This window comes from Pecten maximus, chromosome 6, assembly GCF_902652985.1.
Source record: "Pecten maximus chromosome 6, xPecMax1.1, whole genome shotgun sequence".
NCBI lineage: Eukaryota > Metazoa > Mollusca > Bivalvia > Pectinida > Pectinidae > Pecten > Pecten maximus.
The window spans coordinates 30149350-30169869 of NC_047020.1; the positions used below are offsets into that span (position 1 = coordinate 30149350).

Here is a 20520-nt window from a genome sequence, read left to right on the forward strand (position 1 = left end):
GAATTCTGACGTTATTTCTTTCTTTTTTTCTATAAATATTATAAATCATGTATTTAATTATTATTAAAATGGTTATGTGAAGAAGGAATATGCATCACAGAAATGCTTCTCGCACACCTTTTTTCTGTGATTGCGGACACATACAGCTTTGTAAAAGGAGACCCATGTTGCAATAATATAATACGAGCTCTGGATAACTCATTGATACATGGATTATTCTACTCATCATTAAATAAAAATGGAGACATGTTGTTAAGAGAGGACGAGGAGAACCTATACACCTGTCTGCTGATTGGTCCTTCTGGACCGGTGCCAAACTCGAGTTATGTGATATGGCTGTTTCACGTCATTCTCGCGTGTGTCGACGTCCATAAAATCTACGAAAACCTTCCTTTTTCTAATCTCTGGTTATTGATTGATATTGACACATGCACAGTGCTGCTCATATATTTGTATTAATATTTATGTCTGTAACATTACACATTGTTTAGGTTAAGCTTGGTGTTGTATGATGTTTGTATTATTTCATAACATTGTGTTACGTTTGTATTACTACATTAAATATGATATTATCACTCTATGTTAGTATGATATTCGGTTATGTTTGTCAGTTTGAATGGTACCAGGTATTGAAATATACATTGTTCTAATTTTGATAATTCGAATTAACCAACATTTTGTCCTAGATGAGTATGGCGGGCGTCGTCGATGAAACAAAAGTCGCGTACCCTCTCGAATTTCCTGGTCTTATTTTCTAGGTACTTTATCAGGGTTACATGTGCAATTGATAATCAATATTGGTAAGTTTCGCTACCAATACAGTAATACGATTAAAATAATATTAAACCGTAAAATAGGATAAATGGTATGTCCCACGAGACCAGTGGTCATGGACCAATACGTTTATATCCGTCATCACCTCCTTGTTTCTCATACCATCCCTAAGACCTAAATTTCGATGGCGTTATCGTCGGAAAAGCAGAAGACGTTTAACTCTCCGGAACACCAGTTTTTTCCGTTTGTATACATGTAGTAACACTAACTCTATTCGGTACAGTAGGGTTTACGGTATGTACCACCCAACAAGAGATCATGACATAATGACATGTTATGTTAAAACCTTCATCGTGGAATATCAAAAAGTTTTATTCAAATCAGATTCATGGTCATAAAATGATAAAATTGCACCTTGTGAATAAAATAATTCATCATGCTTTAATCTTGTTGTTGTCACTGAGAACATTCCGAATTGAAATGACCAACAAATTCAAATAAAGTTCGTTATATCGTATGTAACATGTAGGAGCTCTTCCAGACGTTACTGTGCGATTGGTCGTCGGTTAACCTTGATTGAATGCCCTCTGTACAGTAACATAAACTTGAGTCAATTAGCCGTCCCTATTTATCTAAGTCATGCTGACGAAACATAATGCCACAGTTAACACTGTCGTCCGAAAATTTATTGGACAAGAAAACCGTCAGATTGTTGATAATGAAGGTCATGGCCTTGATATCGGTAATCTATATTGTAAGATAGTCTACCTTACACCTTGCTCTGTCATCGACATGGACAGATTCACCGAGTATTCGACTACTGATGAGAGACTACAAGCAATCTATTGGAATATAATTGGATACCAAAGCGCGATCTTCCAGCGCTTTATTAATTGTTAATGGGTTTTATACGTAGCGGTTGGCCTACAATTACATTACAGAATGAACGATGCTGCCAAAATTGCGTATATTTGCCTCTGTATAGAATGTTCATCGGGAGACGTATAACCAAGTCTCGGTCACCGAAGGACTTTAAAAAAGATGTTCTAAAAAGGGACATACGTATGTATACAGAAATAGCTTAGGAATGGTCTATACCACTGATGAACCCTACAGTATGGGAGTCCTTACCAAAATATTTTCCGTAGAAGTAAATGTAGAACTAAGGTGACCGTGACTGTAGCAACGCAAGCGTGTTGGGCAAAGATATTAAGACGAGATACCACATCGCCTGTTGTCTGTGCAGTAGCACCGCCGTGTAAATCAGAAGCGGCCGTGCAACGGTCTAGGTGATCAACAGCGACAGACACACGTTACTATCAAATACCATCCAACAACAGATGATACCGTGAATATGATTGGCTTATACTTCAGCTCATCGATCCAATCAGAGTGCGACTCTGAGAACTCCGGACACTATATATTTCTATAAGCTGAGAAAAGTACACTTTAATATTATAAGCCTACGCGTAAACTTCATGCAAAATTGGCCTAGATTATACTTTGTTTACCTGAAGCACGTGCGTGTTGATTCTAAGGCCGACTGCTTCTGGACAACTAGCAGGGACTTTTAAAAGTATACACGTGGAAGTACCAGGACGGGACAGAGTTCTATATCCATTGATTGTATTTGTCACAATGGTCCAGAGTGACTTTAGACATATTTACATCTTAATACACGTGCTAGTTTTCTTCGTCGCAAGAGGTAAGTGTTTTCTCTTGTATACTTTAAGTTATTGTCTCATTTTTACGATGTAAACCCATTAGATTCTACACTTGACATTATCTCGGTGTCACTTGAACGAGATTAAAGTTTCGTTATAAACTTACAGTCGCACTTGCATCAATTAAAAAATAATACACAAAATGTTTTTAGAAAGAAAGACATTATTATTGAATATATACGTAAGTTGTCAGATGACAAACAAATACAAACGACTTCGATATCAAAGAAACTTGGTTTGTAGTTAAAGGAAGAACAAGAAATCAACTTCGGAATAAAGAAGGTAAGCAAAAACAACGAAGTTCGGCTCGAGTTTAAAACGTGCGTCAGTAGTAAATAAGTCGATTTGTCCGTTATCGTCACATACAGCAACAGAGAAAACATTTCCATTGTATACATGTCCACGGTGTACTATATTTATCTTTACTATCGAATCAGTGCACGCACCATGATATCACATCAATATATAAACACACACTAATTATTCAGAATATCCTAGAAGCATTAAACCACAAGACAATGGGTTAAATCGACGATATATATTGCATAGACAATCATTGTTATTTTCCGGTAAGCTTAGTTGACATTGCAGGCAATGATTTATTTAATCTACCACGGTAAATGTATTGTAGTGTAGCGGGTGCTGTTTTGCGGGGAAACTTCGTCCGGTATAATCATTAGCTACATACCCCTTTAATATTTATAAACAAATCCCGTTTTATTGGTATAACGCATTATACTGTAAGAAAACACACAGACGGCAGTAATAGCTGAATTCGTGTTTTCATATACTCAGATATCTTCCGTACTAATCAATATCTATCACTCAAGGAGATAATTTACCTTTCGTCGTGACTATGTACATGTATGTTCAGGGCTACATATACATACGATCGATAAGGTGTCCACCCTGATGGGACTTCTAAAACGCATTGCTGATCAGGGGACAAAACATCATATTTACTGACAGAGAAGTCGGCTTTGTTGATGGAAACGTCACATTTATCTCTTTTCATTCTCAAATGATTTATTTTTACCCCAAGACAGGTCTTGTTCCGCGTTTTTTTAACACTTACTAGAACTCTACATACGACAGCTAAGTCTACACGCAAGCTATAGGGAGAAAACATGTTGCTTCTACCATCCGTGGTAGCCATTCATTGTGGGAGTGCTGTAGCGATATACAATTGTCCATTAAAATTATTGGATTGGGAATTTCTGAGACAATGTGTAGATGTATATATATATGTGAGGCATGTTGAGCCCTACAGCCTCGTAGAGAGACATAGTAATATGCATCTTAAAAGATACACTGTACAATGTACTCAATTTTTCCTTTGGGAATAAGAATTCAATTTATCAAATACATCCATTATTTCAATCATCAATATGGCATGTCAGGATATCCTCTATAGCGTTATTGTAAAATATATAATGAATTTGTTCACAAATGCACAGGATCTGACTCAAAGACGATGTAAACTCGAATTATAGTCAACAAACATAGACAAGGTCTGAAATCAGAATCAGTATCGACACAAAACATGTAACATCAATATGCATAAGCCAACCTTATTGTGTGTATGCAAAGTAAAGGTATCCGAAATGAAATTCGATATAAGATAACAGAACGAATGGGGAGGACAACCAGTTAATGATGAGTTATTCCTTAACAAAAGATTGGAAGCGAGATTTCCCATAAGTTTGAAAATGTATTTAAGCAACTTTCACTGGTATAAGTCCCTGATATTCGGCTTTCGTAAAATGGAAAAGAAACTTGGACAACATTGTTTAAAAAGCGTGATAAAGCTACACACAAAGGAGACTATTAATTCCTTATATCAATAATCCGTGATGGTATTCCCCCTGACAATATCAATTCATTTCTGTTCATCGTTGTAAATTATTGCAAGTGTAAAGTGTCAATTATGATTCCGCCGCCTAAAGCACTACTGCGGTGGTGATTGTTAAATTGACCGACTGCAATGTTTGTATTTAGTGTATCACACATTGGCGGGTTAGGACTGGCACAAGGTCAGGTCCTGAATAAATAAAACAACCACAAACAATGGCACATCAACTTGGAATGAGTTCCAGCACGCATCTAATGATGTACTTCATGTACCCGAATGTCCATTGCAATGTCAAAGATCATGCTTTAATTTTGGTATTATAGAGTAGAAGTGAGGGTGTTACTTCTTGTAACTTACTGAACACATGCACTTGTCATAACTACAGTTGGTACGTTTTAAAGGCTTGCGACACTGACAACTACCGGTTTACTTTATGTGTTATTTACATCTGCGGTGAAATGTTATGATAAAAACTATTGATTGAAAATATCGATTTAAATGAGAGAATTCCTAGAAGACAAAAATATAAGAAGACCTGTTACGGTAATGTGTAGTTCGTACTGTCGAGGTGTCATATGTAAAAACCTTAGTAAACAATTAAATATTGAACTCAACCGTAAGCTTCGGGGTATTATCTTGGTACATAGGTGCTGAAGACAAGGACTCAAAGCCATTGATCATGATATTGGTACATATCCGTTAGGAGATGATGCTTGGTTTATCCATATTCTACAACAAGAACTGTATTGACTTCAAGCTAACAATGCATTTTATCATAAAATTTTAATATTGAACTATTCGTGTGTTTCCATAATGGAGTTATTTTGGAAATCGAAAGTCGAGTGGGATTGTATGCTTTAATCATTCATGACCATTTCAGCGTGTACTGGTATATTTTAGATGTCGATATGTTTTGCCAAACACACTATTGTTCAGTTATTTCATATAGTCCCTTCTTGCCAATATTAAGACTGGAAATGTTGTTTCTTGAGAAACAGAAAACTGATAGAACTGAATGCCTATATTAAATACAGAGTTACCCAGGGTTCCATGTCACTATTAAATTACTTCATTTTCATGTTGTAGCATTGCGTTTGATCGCACTGTCGCGGTGCCCTATGTAAAACCCTTAGTAATCAGCTAAACACTTTTATAAAAAGTTGCAAATCTATTAGAGTTTATATTATTAGGTTATACGATATCACTGTAGATTTAAATTGCTTTTATCTAGTATATGTCTTGCTATCACTATGGCACTGTTAAATCTTTCAAGGACACATAACTGATATCAAACGTCAGCATAAGTGGAAATCCACAAAAGAAAGTCATGACAATAAAATTAAAAAAAATGTTAAATATATAAAGGGGTGTACATTGACCACACAATCTGACCAATTTATTTTTAAAACCTTTAATAAATTAAAATGATCATCAGATACGGATGTATATGATAGCTGACGCTAAAACTTTACATAGGTAAAGAAGCAGGCATAAGCCTGTATTACATGGCATTGTACAATACTCAAGGGAATCGAACTTTTAATTGTTAATTAATTAACAATTGCAGCATAACCCGAATAAGGAAGTAAACAATATTGAACAGCAGTGTCGTTAGGGCTGGTCTGCGATACTAAGTGCCAAAACTTTGTAAAACTCGGATGGGAAGTTTAGAAAATCAAAAAAAGGGAATCAATTGTCAAAGGAAACAAAGGAGAGGCATAAAACCCTTGATTAACTAAAGTTGATAGGTTTTTGATATTTTTTATGTCAGTGCATCTTCGTAAACTCATATCAGGGTTCCATTTTAACTTTCTTGTCGACAGAATTATTGTTCTTAACACTATACTGTACACTAGTGTGTACAGATATAAATAAGTAATACACCTGACGAATTAAGGGTCAAAATATCAAGTGAGTTGTGACAATGAACATCTAAGTAAAGAACGTTAGTTAAAATAAAATGGGTTTTTTTCCCAATCAGACGTTACCATATATGTCGTTCTATATTACAATCAATAGGTTGATATTTCGCCGACAGGATGTAAATTAAAAATAATAAAATCTTCTTAATATTTTCATTATTAATTTCATTATTTTCCTTCCGTAACTGCATCTTTATCCGATACCACATAAAACCAATTACACTCAGATTAAACACATAAAGCTTACGTGTTTTCTCTTACTTTCTATTGTATGCGTCATCCTAAATCAATCATTCGCTCAGCAAGTCAGTGTGCCCTTCGGCCGACCGTGCAATCTATTTTTGGATGAAACCACGAAAACTCAAGTGATTTTTCGATGCACAAATATTGCAAAATATTGTTGCAGGTAAATGATTTACACTCCGGGCAATTTTATCTTATTGAATTTTTTACATATTACGGAATTATTATTATCTAGATTAACTTAGCTAAAGCCATTTTATATTAAATAATTCTAGCTTTATCAATAGGAAAACTTGATTAAGAAAAGCATCGGAATGCATTTATAGAGAATGTAATTGCTATGCTGTTCATAAAACATCTGAAGTGGATTTTATTTTCCTCAAACCAAAGATAAATTAATGTATTTAGTAACTCTAATATGAAGGGCATAACCATTGTTACAATGTAAAAATACATATCTATTTATCATGTGTCATTCTATCTTTCCTTGACCATCAATAAATTTATGGCATAACCCTTTAGCCTTAACGTAACGCAAATATAATCGTATCGTAGATGTAACAGCTGTCAATTAAACTCATTTTCCAAAATAGAAACCCTATCTTAATATATTAGACCTCTGTTTTGTCTAAAGGTTGCCATGTAATTTGCGTTCCACTTAGTAAATTAGATTCAAAATAAAGCGGTTATCATTGTCTTTGTATAAATCTTGAAAACATCGAAAATGAAACAGTTAAGGATAATGTTATTAAAAGCTTGTTTCATCGATTTGGATCCGGCACAGCCTTACTGAAAAACAGTTATGTTTAAACGATTTTTATCGCAGTTCTTAATATTTACATTATTGTTTCAAATGGGATATTAAACAAAAATTTCAAATTGAATCAAGATGATTTATTCCTCATTCAGATAATTATATCTTGAATTTGCTATTCTTTCCCCGGGGGATCCCAGGAGGCGTCCCTCCCTGGTGTATTGGCACGAAGATAAGTCGATTCGTTAGATTTCATCAGTGTTAATGCATTCATGAAAAAGATGTTGAACTGTGATAAAATAGCATCATAAGGTGATAAGGTGAGGCATTTTTTGACTGATTCATTAGGTCAAAGTCTTGATAGCCAAGGTCATCTAAGCATAACAGACATATCTTAACACAATGAGTATTTCATACATAACAATTGTAAGTGCAGAGTATCATCAGATGTATCAGTTATATAGATAGTGAAATGCTTTTGTATAAGTATCTCGAGATGAGAAAGTTCTCATGCTTCTCTTAAGTAACTCTTGGAATAGAATGTATATAATCATAGACATTTAAATAATTGTTAAAACACATTACTTCACCTTCATTTTTAACTTAAACCTGTACACGAGGAACAACCATAATAAAAACAAAAGAATCCCGTTTACCAATATGAATTAACATTTTTTATATGAAATGATTGATACAAATCAATAAGGTATTGAAATTTGATAACAGAAACCGTTTGATGGGTTAATCCTTTATTTCTCTTGTTCCAAGTTTTTAAGGATACGCACAATGATATAGAAGAAAATAACCAGCGGAAATTGTCATTGCCAAATATAAAAGCAAAATCTTCGAAACAGCAAAAATTCCCTTTCCTGTTTACCTCTGCAACTTTTGTTCAACGTATCATAGGAAAATAAATGATTTAATTATGCTCTCCTGACGTTATGATACTTTAAATTGAGAGAGTATATTTTTCCACAAAGCATGATGTTTCCATGATATAGCGGTAATGGGGTGCAGATCTCGTTATGCTGGTATCTACAAACGTTTAAAGTGTCGATAATTATGACATGTAGTTTTAAACAATTCACCAGGGCATTCACAACATAGAGGTACACGTGTAATTCAGCAGAACATCTAAGATAATCACATTTTGATTGTTAATGCCTTCATCCTAAACATCATGAAGAGATTTTATTGGAAATAGTTAGAATACGCAATGCAAAGTATGAAGATGAGTGTTGGTGTTTTATTTCATTTTAATGACTTTTCACTCTCCCTTATTCTGTTTCACAGTTAAGTGTTCTTTCTTTTGAGACGAATTTCCTTATCACCAACCTTTTTTTCTACCTTTTGTATCTAATTTCGGCGTTCATTCCTTCTTCTCTGTCAGCGTTCTGTCGGAATATTTGTATTTATCCTTCTTCTCTCGTTTCTAACCCTTTCTGTGTATATCGAGTTTCTTCTACATTGATGTAAATTTTCGTAGTTTTTACATCCGTGTATGTATCAAATGTCATTGTTCATCACTTGTTATGTTTTATTTATTTACTTATTTATTTATTGTTATACCTCTGTTTATCAAGTTCGTCATTCCTAGTTTCAGAATATGTTCTTCCATGTGTATCGCCTTGTTATCTTTAGGCTTGCTTGTTTTGATAACCTCGACATATCAAAATATTGTTTGATTGCATTTTTAAATGTAACCCACCAGACAAGGACTATGCATTGTGTAGCGTTACCAAGTAGTTTCCGGAACGGCTATTAACGTATAAAGCTGCAACGTACCTTAAACAATTACCTGCTGACTCATGAGACAAATTCTCTCCTTTATTTTGCAAATTCCGCAAGACAAAAGGTAACATGTTGCAACAGGAAGACATATCATGGTGATTCAGAGTGAAAACACTTACCCTAGACGATTAATGGTGCTTCTATTTATTACTGAGTGAAGACAATGGAGATTCTCTAATGGAATTTATTGTATGAATGGATAAACCACACATTATCCTAGAAAGAAGGAATAGCACATATTCAAAAGTTTAAATAACTTATGTCTTCCATGCTGCTTTTCCACTCTCTCATTTCGAAAAAGTATGTTTTACTCGAAACCATGTGGGTACAACTTATATACATTATGCACGTTGTAACCTGACCGATACATTAATAGACTTTTGTTGCTATAAATCTGGATATTTTTGTATGTATGTTTTACGACTTAGTATACTTTTGGTTTTTCTCAGTATTTTAAAAACACAATCAGAATAACAATGGATTTTGTTGTAATACAATGAAGATTTGCTAGTGTGATATCTCAATAGTATAACCAGACATTCGTTTGATTGATGTTTCTTTCAGCACGAAGAGTTATTTGTTATTGTAAGAAATGAATTATAAGGAGATATTCACTAGTCTAGTACAAGAGAATCTTTGTTATTTTGAAGCATTATATATAATAGGGGGTATCTTAATACTTCATTCAATATTAAGATACATTTAAAAATTTTAATATTATAAGGAGATCATTTGCTAGTTAATGTATGACATTTATTAAAGAGAGCTAGGCAATTGCTTATTTGATATATCATGTACCTACTTATTTTAGTATTAATTACAAATCAAAGTTTTCTCTATTAAAGATGTATCGTTCTTAAAGGGAGATAATGCTATGACAAGATATCTATTGGTTTATGGAGACATTTGCTATTCATGAAGCATTTATATTGATGTTTTCTAGCTCCAAATCTGTTTTGTCATTCCCTGACGTTATTGTTATGTTTTAATTTCTTCCTAGAAAAACCTTGTCACGTCTAGTGAATATATGTGTTTTATGTTGTCTTTAACAATGCCATACATTTGCACCTTTCATGATAAGTTTTCAATAACAAGAACCAAAATGCTCTTTCTGTCATATCAGTGTATCTTATATGCCTGTTAACGTTTAGAGAAGCGCTTATATACAGCTGAGAACGCAGGGTTTCCCTATCATTGGCTTTAAAATACACACAAATACTTCGTGTTTTATATTTATTTGAAGAAATTCTCGGATGAAATATAATCAGCATGACACTTATTAAGTGTGCACATCTCTCAGCTTCCCTGTTTACTCTACATATCTATCGAGTCAAGTAGGATTCAAACTTATATTACATTACTAATTTTATTGATTATTTTGTCGGCATACAATATTTATTCATTGAATTGTATCAATTGTTCTGTTCTTTTTAATTCAACTCAGATGTTGTATGATAAATCCCTGTGCATTACGAGCCCTGAGCTAAATCTTAACTCTTTGAAACGATTAGGAACTTTTGACGAGTGTACAAATGTCGGATATCTGGTTTAACTTAATCACGATCTTTACTCATAAACGTTTGGAAAATAAAAACATTATTGACTGATGTTTCGGAATCATATGAATTGTTTGTATATTATTGTTAATTTTAATAAATCTCGGCAAAGGGTTGTCAGCGTTAAAAAAAACTTTCCTGATTTTTATAGACTGTTCGTATAAAAGGAGGACTGCATGGGTCGTATAAAAACAATTGTGTTGACATCTGTAAAAAGATGAGCCTGATTGAATTGATTAAGTCTTCACCTTTGAGCTACATTATTAACATGATATTTTGATACCCGCAGCAATCCCTCTCCATTAAGAATGACGAGCGATGGGGGTTACCGATACGTGTACGGAGGTTTTTGACCGGTGGCAGTCCGGATGATCGGTAGATGTTTACTCCGAACGACCGTTTGGCTCTGTTTAGACACATTCATGCGTAGACTATTCTGTATATTGTAAGTGTTCACTCTCCACATAACCACCATACATAGACACGAGACAGATCCAGCGGATAAAATCTGGATACAATATAGACTATGGACTCTCTTGCTGCTGTTGTTCGTGCTGACAAAGTAGTTTAAATGATTGGCAAAACATTTGTTTCCACCCTCATGCATTACGTCACATCCGTATGATTGGCTCTCTTCTTGAAGTTGAACTTGATTGCTCCATCTGCACTTAACTAGCAAAATGTTGCCATCATCAGCCTCTTCTGTTGAGCTAGATAGTTCAATCCTAAATAAATGAAAACTTTTTGTAGGTTTTTTAATTATTCTATATCAAGTATACATTGTAAAATGCCCTGGGAAGCATTATTGTGGAGTTGGAACTCGTGATTACTGGCATAGCAAATTGCAAGCGATAAGAAAGATGGCAGACATCATGGTCGACAAGTCTGGAAACCGATCGTATCTGATAAAAGAAAAGCATCGATATGTTGTTTCCCGTAACTCCACATAAACGTGTACTTAAAATGGGACCGAAATAAAATGTTAACAAGCATTGGAACTGTTGAATTCTGTGGAAAGGATGTAGTGTTGGGTAATGACCGTGACACACAACCTACAATGTTTCATTACCCTAAAACTCAGCTTTATATACATGCGATACTGTATTGTAATATGCGTGAGATCAAAAGCTGTAAGTGCTATGCAATGCCAATATGAGCGGCGTATCTCATTGCCCCTGTGTCCAGTACTGTAGTAACATGCGATGCCAAACAAAGATCTGTGGCGACAAATTCTAGTTAATTAACAGTCATGTTTTTCAATGTATTTCTGACAATTCGTGTACATGTCAGTGCCTTCCTGTAATGACTTTCTTCACTGACGTGTGCGATGATTGTAATCTCTTTAATCATCCTGCACTACATTGCGTCGCGGCTTCACTTAAAGGATGGTCTTACATAAGGAGTGATACGTAACAAATACACGTGAAGGAAGATAAATCTCGAAAGGACATTTCTCAAACACATTGTCTGTGTTTTACATCATATATCAAAGACACGTCTAAGGTAGTTATGCGCTACTGTTTACGCCACTGTTAGTCATGTTCAACACTGGGGTTAGTTTCCTGGTGGTTTAGTTTGCATAAAACTGGTTCCTACTTCGAGAACATAGCATCATTGATTTGTTTATTAATGTTCAAAGATAATAGGTTAATGCATATAGGCCCTATAGTTTGGTTGATACCACCTCTTCCTCTTTTGAGTCCAAGATGCTTGATTGTACTTAGATACATATTTTATATTTATCGATGATTTATCCTGTCGAAACACTAACTCTAGACCTTAAGTGTCTTTTTGTTATTTTTTATTTTCATTGGTTTTGCATGATAATAACTTGAATGATTAATTGTTGTCATATGTTTAAGGATGTTCAGGAGCGCCATGGTTATTTTCAGAATCGCCATGGTTATGTTTAAAATTGCCATGGTAATGTTCGGTATTGACACAGTAATATTGGGTAATAGTACAAAACTAAGTTTTCTTGTTGAATATACATTAAGGGAGCATATTACATTAATTTGCGTGTATAAAATGTATTTTTTATACAAGTAAAAAAAGATCATTTCGAATAACGTCTTGATACTAAATACGTTAAAGACTGATATCCTTAAGATAGAGAAACTACAACTATTAAAACTTAAAACATGTAACACATACATGTAGAGCTGGAGAAGTTTTATGTAATGCTTTAAAAAAGAATGTGACTGACGAATTTAACGACCGAATTTGCTTGCTCAGCTCAAACGTCTACGATCATTAAATTGAAGTTGAAAGTTGAAATACATAAACCCGTATAATATCGTGATTATCAATAGAGTGCAATCTTAGATCTGGTAACAGTGTAACCTTGGCTCCCAGACTTCGATATATAAAATGCTAATACCCTTCACACACATAGAATATGGGGGTTAATTGGTTCTTGAAGAAGAAATATTCCACTTTAGATGTAACGATAAGCACAATGCTGATGGTATCATAAAAGTTGATCATTTATTGTAGAGAGATGGGAAGAATGTTAGAGCTAGTTATTCTACTTTGTCCTTAATTAGACTTGGTAATTTCATTTTGCATATACTAGCTTACGTCTAATTGCTTAAGAATGGTGCCAAACGTATGCAAGGGTTGTCTTTATGACTGATTTTGTGTAGTCTTCTTGGATATATTCAATACAATGCAATTGATAACGGAATATAGTGCGGTGCGGTTTTTTTTCTCTCTTTCTTTAATTAAATACTTTTTTTCCTGGAATGGACATTGTATTATCATATTCAACGCCTTCTTCCCCTTCATTCCGTGTGCTTCGTATGTGGGGTCGCGGTGGCAGAGTGGTTAAGGTGTCCCGACACTTTACCACTAGCCCTCCACCTCTGTTTTGCGAGTTCGAAACCTACGAGGGGCAGTTGCCAGGTACTGACCGTAGGCCGGTGTTTTTTCTCCGGGTACTCCGGCTTTCCTCCACCTCCAAAACCTGGCACGTCCTTAAATGACCCTGACTGATAAAAGGACGTTAAACAAAAACAAACAAACCAAAAGCTTCGTATGTTCTTGATTTCCATGGCCGGATTGGAAGCTACAATAGGGGATCTGTTATTTCTACAATGGGTTCTTCAAGCTAATCCATACAAGGGCGATCGCTCTATTTGCATATTGGAAAGTAACTCGCGCGTTCTGTATACCTACTGACAGTTGCATGTAGCACTGAAGAAGATGTAACAAGTAGAATTTATCATACTGAACTTGAAACATATATATCGTGGCATTTATATTATGAAATATAGTTGAGGTACACTTTTAGTATGGTGTCACTGCTTCAGATGTAAACATGTGCTTATTCTTAAGCATTGATGTCATTTTTTTTTAGTTTCATCGGGGTATAAAATAAATTTTGTTTGCAAAATGTATGAATCCGCGGAGCGTATTCTTACAGAAGTTTGCAGACAAAATTTGTTTCATACCCCGATGAAACTAAAAAATAATTGACATCAACGCTTATAATTAATTTTTGAAAATTATTTTCTAATTTAAAACATGTTTTATGTACAATTTTACTGGTTTTAAATGGGATTCTTTTTCTCAAATCAATGCGCAACGTCAATTGTCGTATTGTGACGTCACAGTTTTCGCGCCATTCTCGGAATTTCTTTCATAGAAAAATGAAAAGAATTTTTCGTACAATCACATTTGAGTATTTACCATGAAAACAAAGAAAAATTAATTATTAGTAAATGGAATCCCTCTTTGGTATACAAGCATTTGTATGAAAGAATGTTTGTTATCGTAGTTTCTTTTCTGGTGCCTAGCATCACTAGCGATCTCTGCATGGACAGAAAAATCGAAATGGTGCATGTTTTTATTTATTATTGGTCCATATTGCATCTACATTCCCATGCCTAATGTCTTTTGTAGAATCATTTGATGCTAAGTAATTACTTATATGGTCTCCTCGAGAAACAACAACAGTATGAATACGATACAGCACCATAATGTATATGAATATTTTAGTAACTTCTAGATCAAAGGTGGCAGCAGAAAGGAAAATCGGTACACGTGATTCTGTAATAAAATATATATATATAAACTCTACACTGACACTGAACGACGGTAAGTCGTGTATTATTACCACTCTGACAAATAGTGAATGATCTTGTAATAATATCAGAAATGCAAATTAACACTTAATCTAAGCATCCTATATCCTTTTTCTAACAGTTTCATCATCATTCTGTGGCCCTATTACTGATTGTACATTTCTATGTCGCCTTGCGAATACTGCTTTTGAATTATACGATTCCTTTACATTATTCGTAGCGTATCTAGCATTTGAAGCTATTTGATAATTCGGTTACAGATGCAGACATACGACCCTGTTACTACATCAGTTGACATATCTAGGCAGTGGTAAAGCTACCATTCCGATTGTAGTGCTGTCACTAGAGTGTCACACAGAGTTCCACAAAATTGTATTGCTTGACAGGTATGTTCTCATGGGAATGCTGTCTGAAAGGCGCACAGGCCGCAATCTTTTCCTGTCTTTTTAATACACAACTATTTGATCTACTCCTATCTGGAAGACAGTCTTCTATAAGTGATATTTCATGTAGGGCTATATAATTCAAGGATCTCTGCATATATAAAAATCGAAATCAATCTCTTCAATAGCAATTTCGGTATTATTTAAAAACTAATGAAAATATGAATTGATTGCGCTTAAGCCATATTTAATTTATTATTGCAAATTTAATATTCTAATACGAAAAATATTACCAAATCGCACGGCCTTTTATAAATATATAAACTGAAAATGCACCAACTTACCGAACACCTATTGAGTATGCGCACCAATCATAAATAAAGCACCCTCTATGAATTGTGTTAAATGACACAAAATATATCAACACCTTTCCATACAAACTGAAAGTTAGATAAAGTAGAGCCAAATTGACGAAAACTGTACCATACAGCTGTTTTATCTTCTAGGACTCGCCATTAATGCTGAGGGCCTAAAATGTCGTTACCTAGGAAGCGACAACTACACCAAGAACAGGTAAAAGAAGTGACAACATCTGGTCGGGGAATTGCAAAAGACTCATACTGCAATAAGCGAAGAAATGCTGTTTTTTGGAAGTTAAATCCTTGAGCGAGAAAATATAATAATTGTCATTTTACATGTTCAAATGTATGTAAACTAGGTTAAGTCTCCCAAACAAAAGCCTTCAACATTTTTTTCTTCTATCCTCCCTTATTTTATCCATAAAGACGCAGTTTTATCATCACATTCAATAAGCCTGAAGAAAATGTAATCAAAGGGCAAGTTTGAATAATGATGGTGTGCTTTCACTCAGTCCTTTACCTATACTAATGGTTTATTTAGTTTTCGAATTGTGTTTACTCTAAACGTAAGTATATATCTAATGCATATAAACGTGTGATCCCAACACTTTGATGGACGCCATGACCTGAAAACAGATGATTGACACTTCGTTTTTTTTTAAAATAAAAGATTTACAGACATTGGCATCTTACTTGATGTGATGAGACAATTACAGATAGGAAATAGACCAATTAAATATAGAAATGGGAAATTTGTCATAACTGACGACAAGAATAAAATATAATAAGGTTTCTTCCGGTGTCGGTTGGAAGGTTGGCTCAAGCACAGTCGTTAGGAAGAGGAGTACAAAAGGAATAGAAAAAAAAGTAATAAAACGTTATATGGATTTGATTAAAAATCTTGACCACGATGATACAAGCTTGGTTATTTTGAGAGAGAAATTAATAAAATTACCATCAGCATTACAGCAAAACGATTCATTCTGATTTAAAAGTTGGAAAGCAATAAGAACATAAAATGGAAGTGGCAGTTCTTATACAAAGGGTTATATGTCATACTCTTACAATTGGCACGTTTTTGCTATTTTTATAAAATTGGTGCGAAGCTTAAAGACGTGGAGCACGCATGCCCAGGTGTATAGCTCTCTCGTGACCCATTCTCTATCAAAGAGACGCTTAATGTCGTTATCATCCATATCCGTCCGCTGAAACAGCATGTTCTTATTATCATCCAGCACGCAGAGGCGCTTCCTCATCTAATGCTCAACAAGCTAACTTCGCTAAATGCTGTCAAAGTCATGTAATATTTTACATAGATGTATTGTAATATAACATACTTGCTCAGCTTCCACCCACTTTTACTCAATAGGAATTTAACTCGCCAGATCTCCTAAATAGGTGATGTTATTAAGTATACAATGCGCAACAATATGCACTAATTTCCTTTCGAATGTCTTTTTTATCATGATTTGTTAGCTTATTAGCTTAAAAGAATAAAAGGAAAACATGTGTGTTTCTGATGCCTTTGAAACAGAACTGTTATTGGAATAAGTGGAGGTGATAACACTAAAACTTCTGGATTACAATAATTTACTTGTTTACTTTTCAGAGCAAACTAAATCGTGTTAACCAGTAGATACATCGAGATGACAGGGAAATTTAAGAAATGTATACCTGCCCAACACGGGGAAGTTATTTGAATACTAAATCCAACTGCAAAAATAGGAAACATATTAACACACTTACATGTACCTTCGTTAACTACTTTTTACACACGTCCAGATTAGTGAGAGAATATTACAACCCTTTATAAGATGTCGCCGGGTAAGGATACTGTCAAGAAACTGACTTATAGTTTTAGGAGGCATTTCAATCTGTATCATTTTGCAAAATACTGTCCAGTAGAAAGGTCCATGCTTCTAGCTGTACTAGCAGAGATTGTGAGATATTCATAATCTGTGTTGATAATGTATCATTGAAATTGTATATGCTCTACAATCATGGCAGTAACACATTTTGTGGTAAAAAATACTTATTGAACCCTTTATTTCGACCTGTCCTCTTAACTTACATCTTTATTCAACTCCTACCCATGGTGAGGGCCCTTTCAAAGTAAACGTTAGAATTAAATGTTTGAACCATTTGCCGACATATTAAGCAAATCCATCGCTACATTTTATATAGCTTATCTTTCCGTCATTGAAACCCATTACTTGCTACATCCTTAACATTGTGATCTTAGCCATCGGCATCTATGTTAACACAGGCAATTCTGCAATAATTTTACGACCTCTTATGTCCCACTCCATTTCAGCTCACCATTTGACAAACAATACACATTTCCAGTATATCCCAGCCATATTGATACCCCCTTTCCTCTGCCTATGCAGGTGACAGTTCGTCTTTGTGCCTTCTTTCGCCACCATACTCAATCAACCAGCTCCATGCCATTCTACCTACACTTACCTACCCTTCCCAAACTACGCCTGCTATCACGCCATTGTCGTCGTCTAGTTGCAATCATATCTGCGCTGTTGCCTCCTAATCCTTATAGAAGTAGATGAATGACGGTTTAATAGTGAGATTCACACGCGCGCTGTTTACGTAGTCATTAATTAGTGATCGCTCTGACCATTAATTAACCAGCGAGTTGTGTATCCCTCATGGATTTCCATGCTAACACCAAAACTTAGTGGGCGTGTCTCGTGGGTGTACTAATATAGAAGTAGTACTGTAGGTGTACTCTACGAAAATAGCTCATTCAAGTATCGCCTACATTTGTATAGACTTGCTCATCATTGTTTTACGAAATTTATTACTGCATCAAACTGGAAAGCCATGGTGTTATAAATATCCTGGACACTATACATAGTTTCTTGATTTTTTAAAGCTTTAAGTTGAGTTCTTCTCCCAAAATATTTCCGTCGTTTAATGTAGTGTCATCCCTCTCCCGAAATGATAATTTTACGCTGAATACTATACTAACGGTCAATGGATATGCAAGTGATATGCTTTTGATAATTTGAAATTATTTTAAACATATCGACTAAAACTTGGATTTTATCAAGGCTTGAAATTTATTGATATCCTCCTGCGATGGTTAGGTTTCTTCGTGTAGTCATTCAGCTGTCTGTGTTCATAAGTAAATTCGTTCCTTATAGTAACTGTCACGTGTAGACCGGCCCTTACTCGATAACTGGTATCATAACTTCGTCACTAATGCAGTTTTGCCGTAGGAAACTAATTGGTTTTCGTGTTATCAAAACTGTGATAGAAGTCCCATTTAAAAACCATAACTATTTCTCTGTTATACAGCATGTACAAATATTTTGTAACTTAAGTTTATGAAGCTAATCAGAATGTCAAATATAAAAGGAAAATAACTATATTTAATAACCAAGTCAACAATAACATTGTTGCATATCGTACAGTTTTATTTATGGTAGTATAAATTATGTAATATACCAATGCAGGAACGGGACACTCTATGCTAGCTGTATCTCACTTCATGGATATATGGGTAATTGTGGAAGGTCTCTACAGGATCGGTAGTGATTTGATATCTTATGTTTTGGAGAGCCTGAATTTTTTTTATAATTTATGGTTAATATATATGCTTTATATCTTATGTTTTATATTGATGCTTAACCTGTTTGACATCTATCATGCAACAAAACAGAGCTTGAATATATAAATGAGACTTGTTAAGCATTGAGATTGTAATATGTAATGTGTTATATTATGTCCATGTTTGTACCATTGTGTATGTTACTGTTTTGGGAGAGGACTTATCTAGGCTTTGCCTGCTGTCCAATCCTATTGTCCTTATGTCAATACAATGTTTTGAAATGAAATGAGACTTCAGGCACAATCTAAACAGCTGAAATGCGTTGAAGGCAGGTTACACTATGTAACAGAGATATATCCAGTTAGATCATTTTTCGGCAGTGCCACAAGGAAAAGCATTGTTCGGAGGAAGATGTCGTTTACAGTCTGACATGTCACAATGTGGTCAGTATTTTTAAGCTTATTTTTGATTACATTTTTTGTCTACTTTCCAAGCTAAATTACTGTAATAGACGTACTGGTTTGATGTCTTGTCAATATCTCCAGATGTTTGTTCATTGTTAATTATGTTACATGGCAGATGTAGATATACACCGTATAGATCGGTCTGTGGTGATAGTAATTCTCATTGCAATCGAATTAATATGAACATCCATCCAGATAACGAAGAGCAGACAGTATCAATACAATATGTCCTGACTCCACCAGATTTTTTATATCGTTTCCAAGACTACATGTTATCTGGGGCATACAGTGCTTCACACAATCACGAAATCAGCCTGAACAGATACTTCTTTTTATTCATTCTATTTGCTTTCCATCGTATGAGGATCACAAGTCTTAATGCTTTGTTGTTTAATCAGAGTACCTATGTCCAACTTTGATTTGTTCCGAGGGCGTAAGTCCACGTAAGAAGAAAAAGTATGTTTTTATTTCCATGTCTACAGATGTTTGGATCGATGTATTTCCATTAATGAAGGTTTCGTCTTCTTTTTTAGTCTTGTTCGCTAAAGCCTTCCATAACATACGATACATTAGTATATAATACCGTCACGGTCATAACATCTATATATTTATTTAAAACGTGGCAGCTTTTTTAACAATAATTATATATTATTTATATTTGAAATTTATTTTACAAAGCTCAAAACCAGCCTTACGCGTCGCTGGTAGCCAGAGAACATCAAATCTAGAGGTTTTCTAGATCTCGGAGCAAATGTGTTCAATTCTGATCTTGGCATAAAAAATCATTGCTATAAAGTTTCGTGATAATCTCTATGAAGGGTTGAATTTTCCGATACGTAAATGTATTATACCTATGGTAAACATATATATAAAAGCCAGAGCAGATCAAACATGCATGAACAATTTATAGATTGGTTTTCAAATCGTATATTTGCATTCTAAACATTTAGTCGTGAGTCATCAAATTAAACATGTTCTGTGACAATAACTTTGTTGTGTGTACGTATAATGCACCAGTGCCAGAGCTATAGTACAGTCACTTGAG

At 34.6% G+C, this 20520-nt stretch overlaps 1 protein-coding gene across 1 annotated transcript in view; it reads left to right on the top strand.

Annotated features, from left to right (window-relative positions):
- Positions 1-2250: 2250 nt before the first annotated feature.
- LOC117330137 (putative carbonic anhydrase-like protein 1) overlaps positions 2251-20520 on the top strand; it is a 70504-nt gene continuing 52234 nt past the window's right edge. The window contains exon 1 of the mRNA XM_033888356.1: positions 2251-2479. Coding sequence (XP_033744247.1) covers positions 2413-2479 — 67 coding nt within the window. The 5' untranslated portion in view covers positions 2251-2412. The remainder of the gene's footprint in view (positions 2480-20520) is intronic.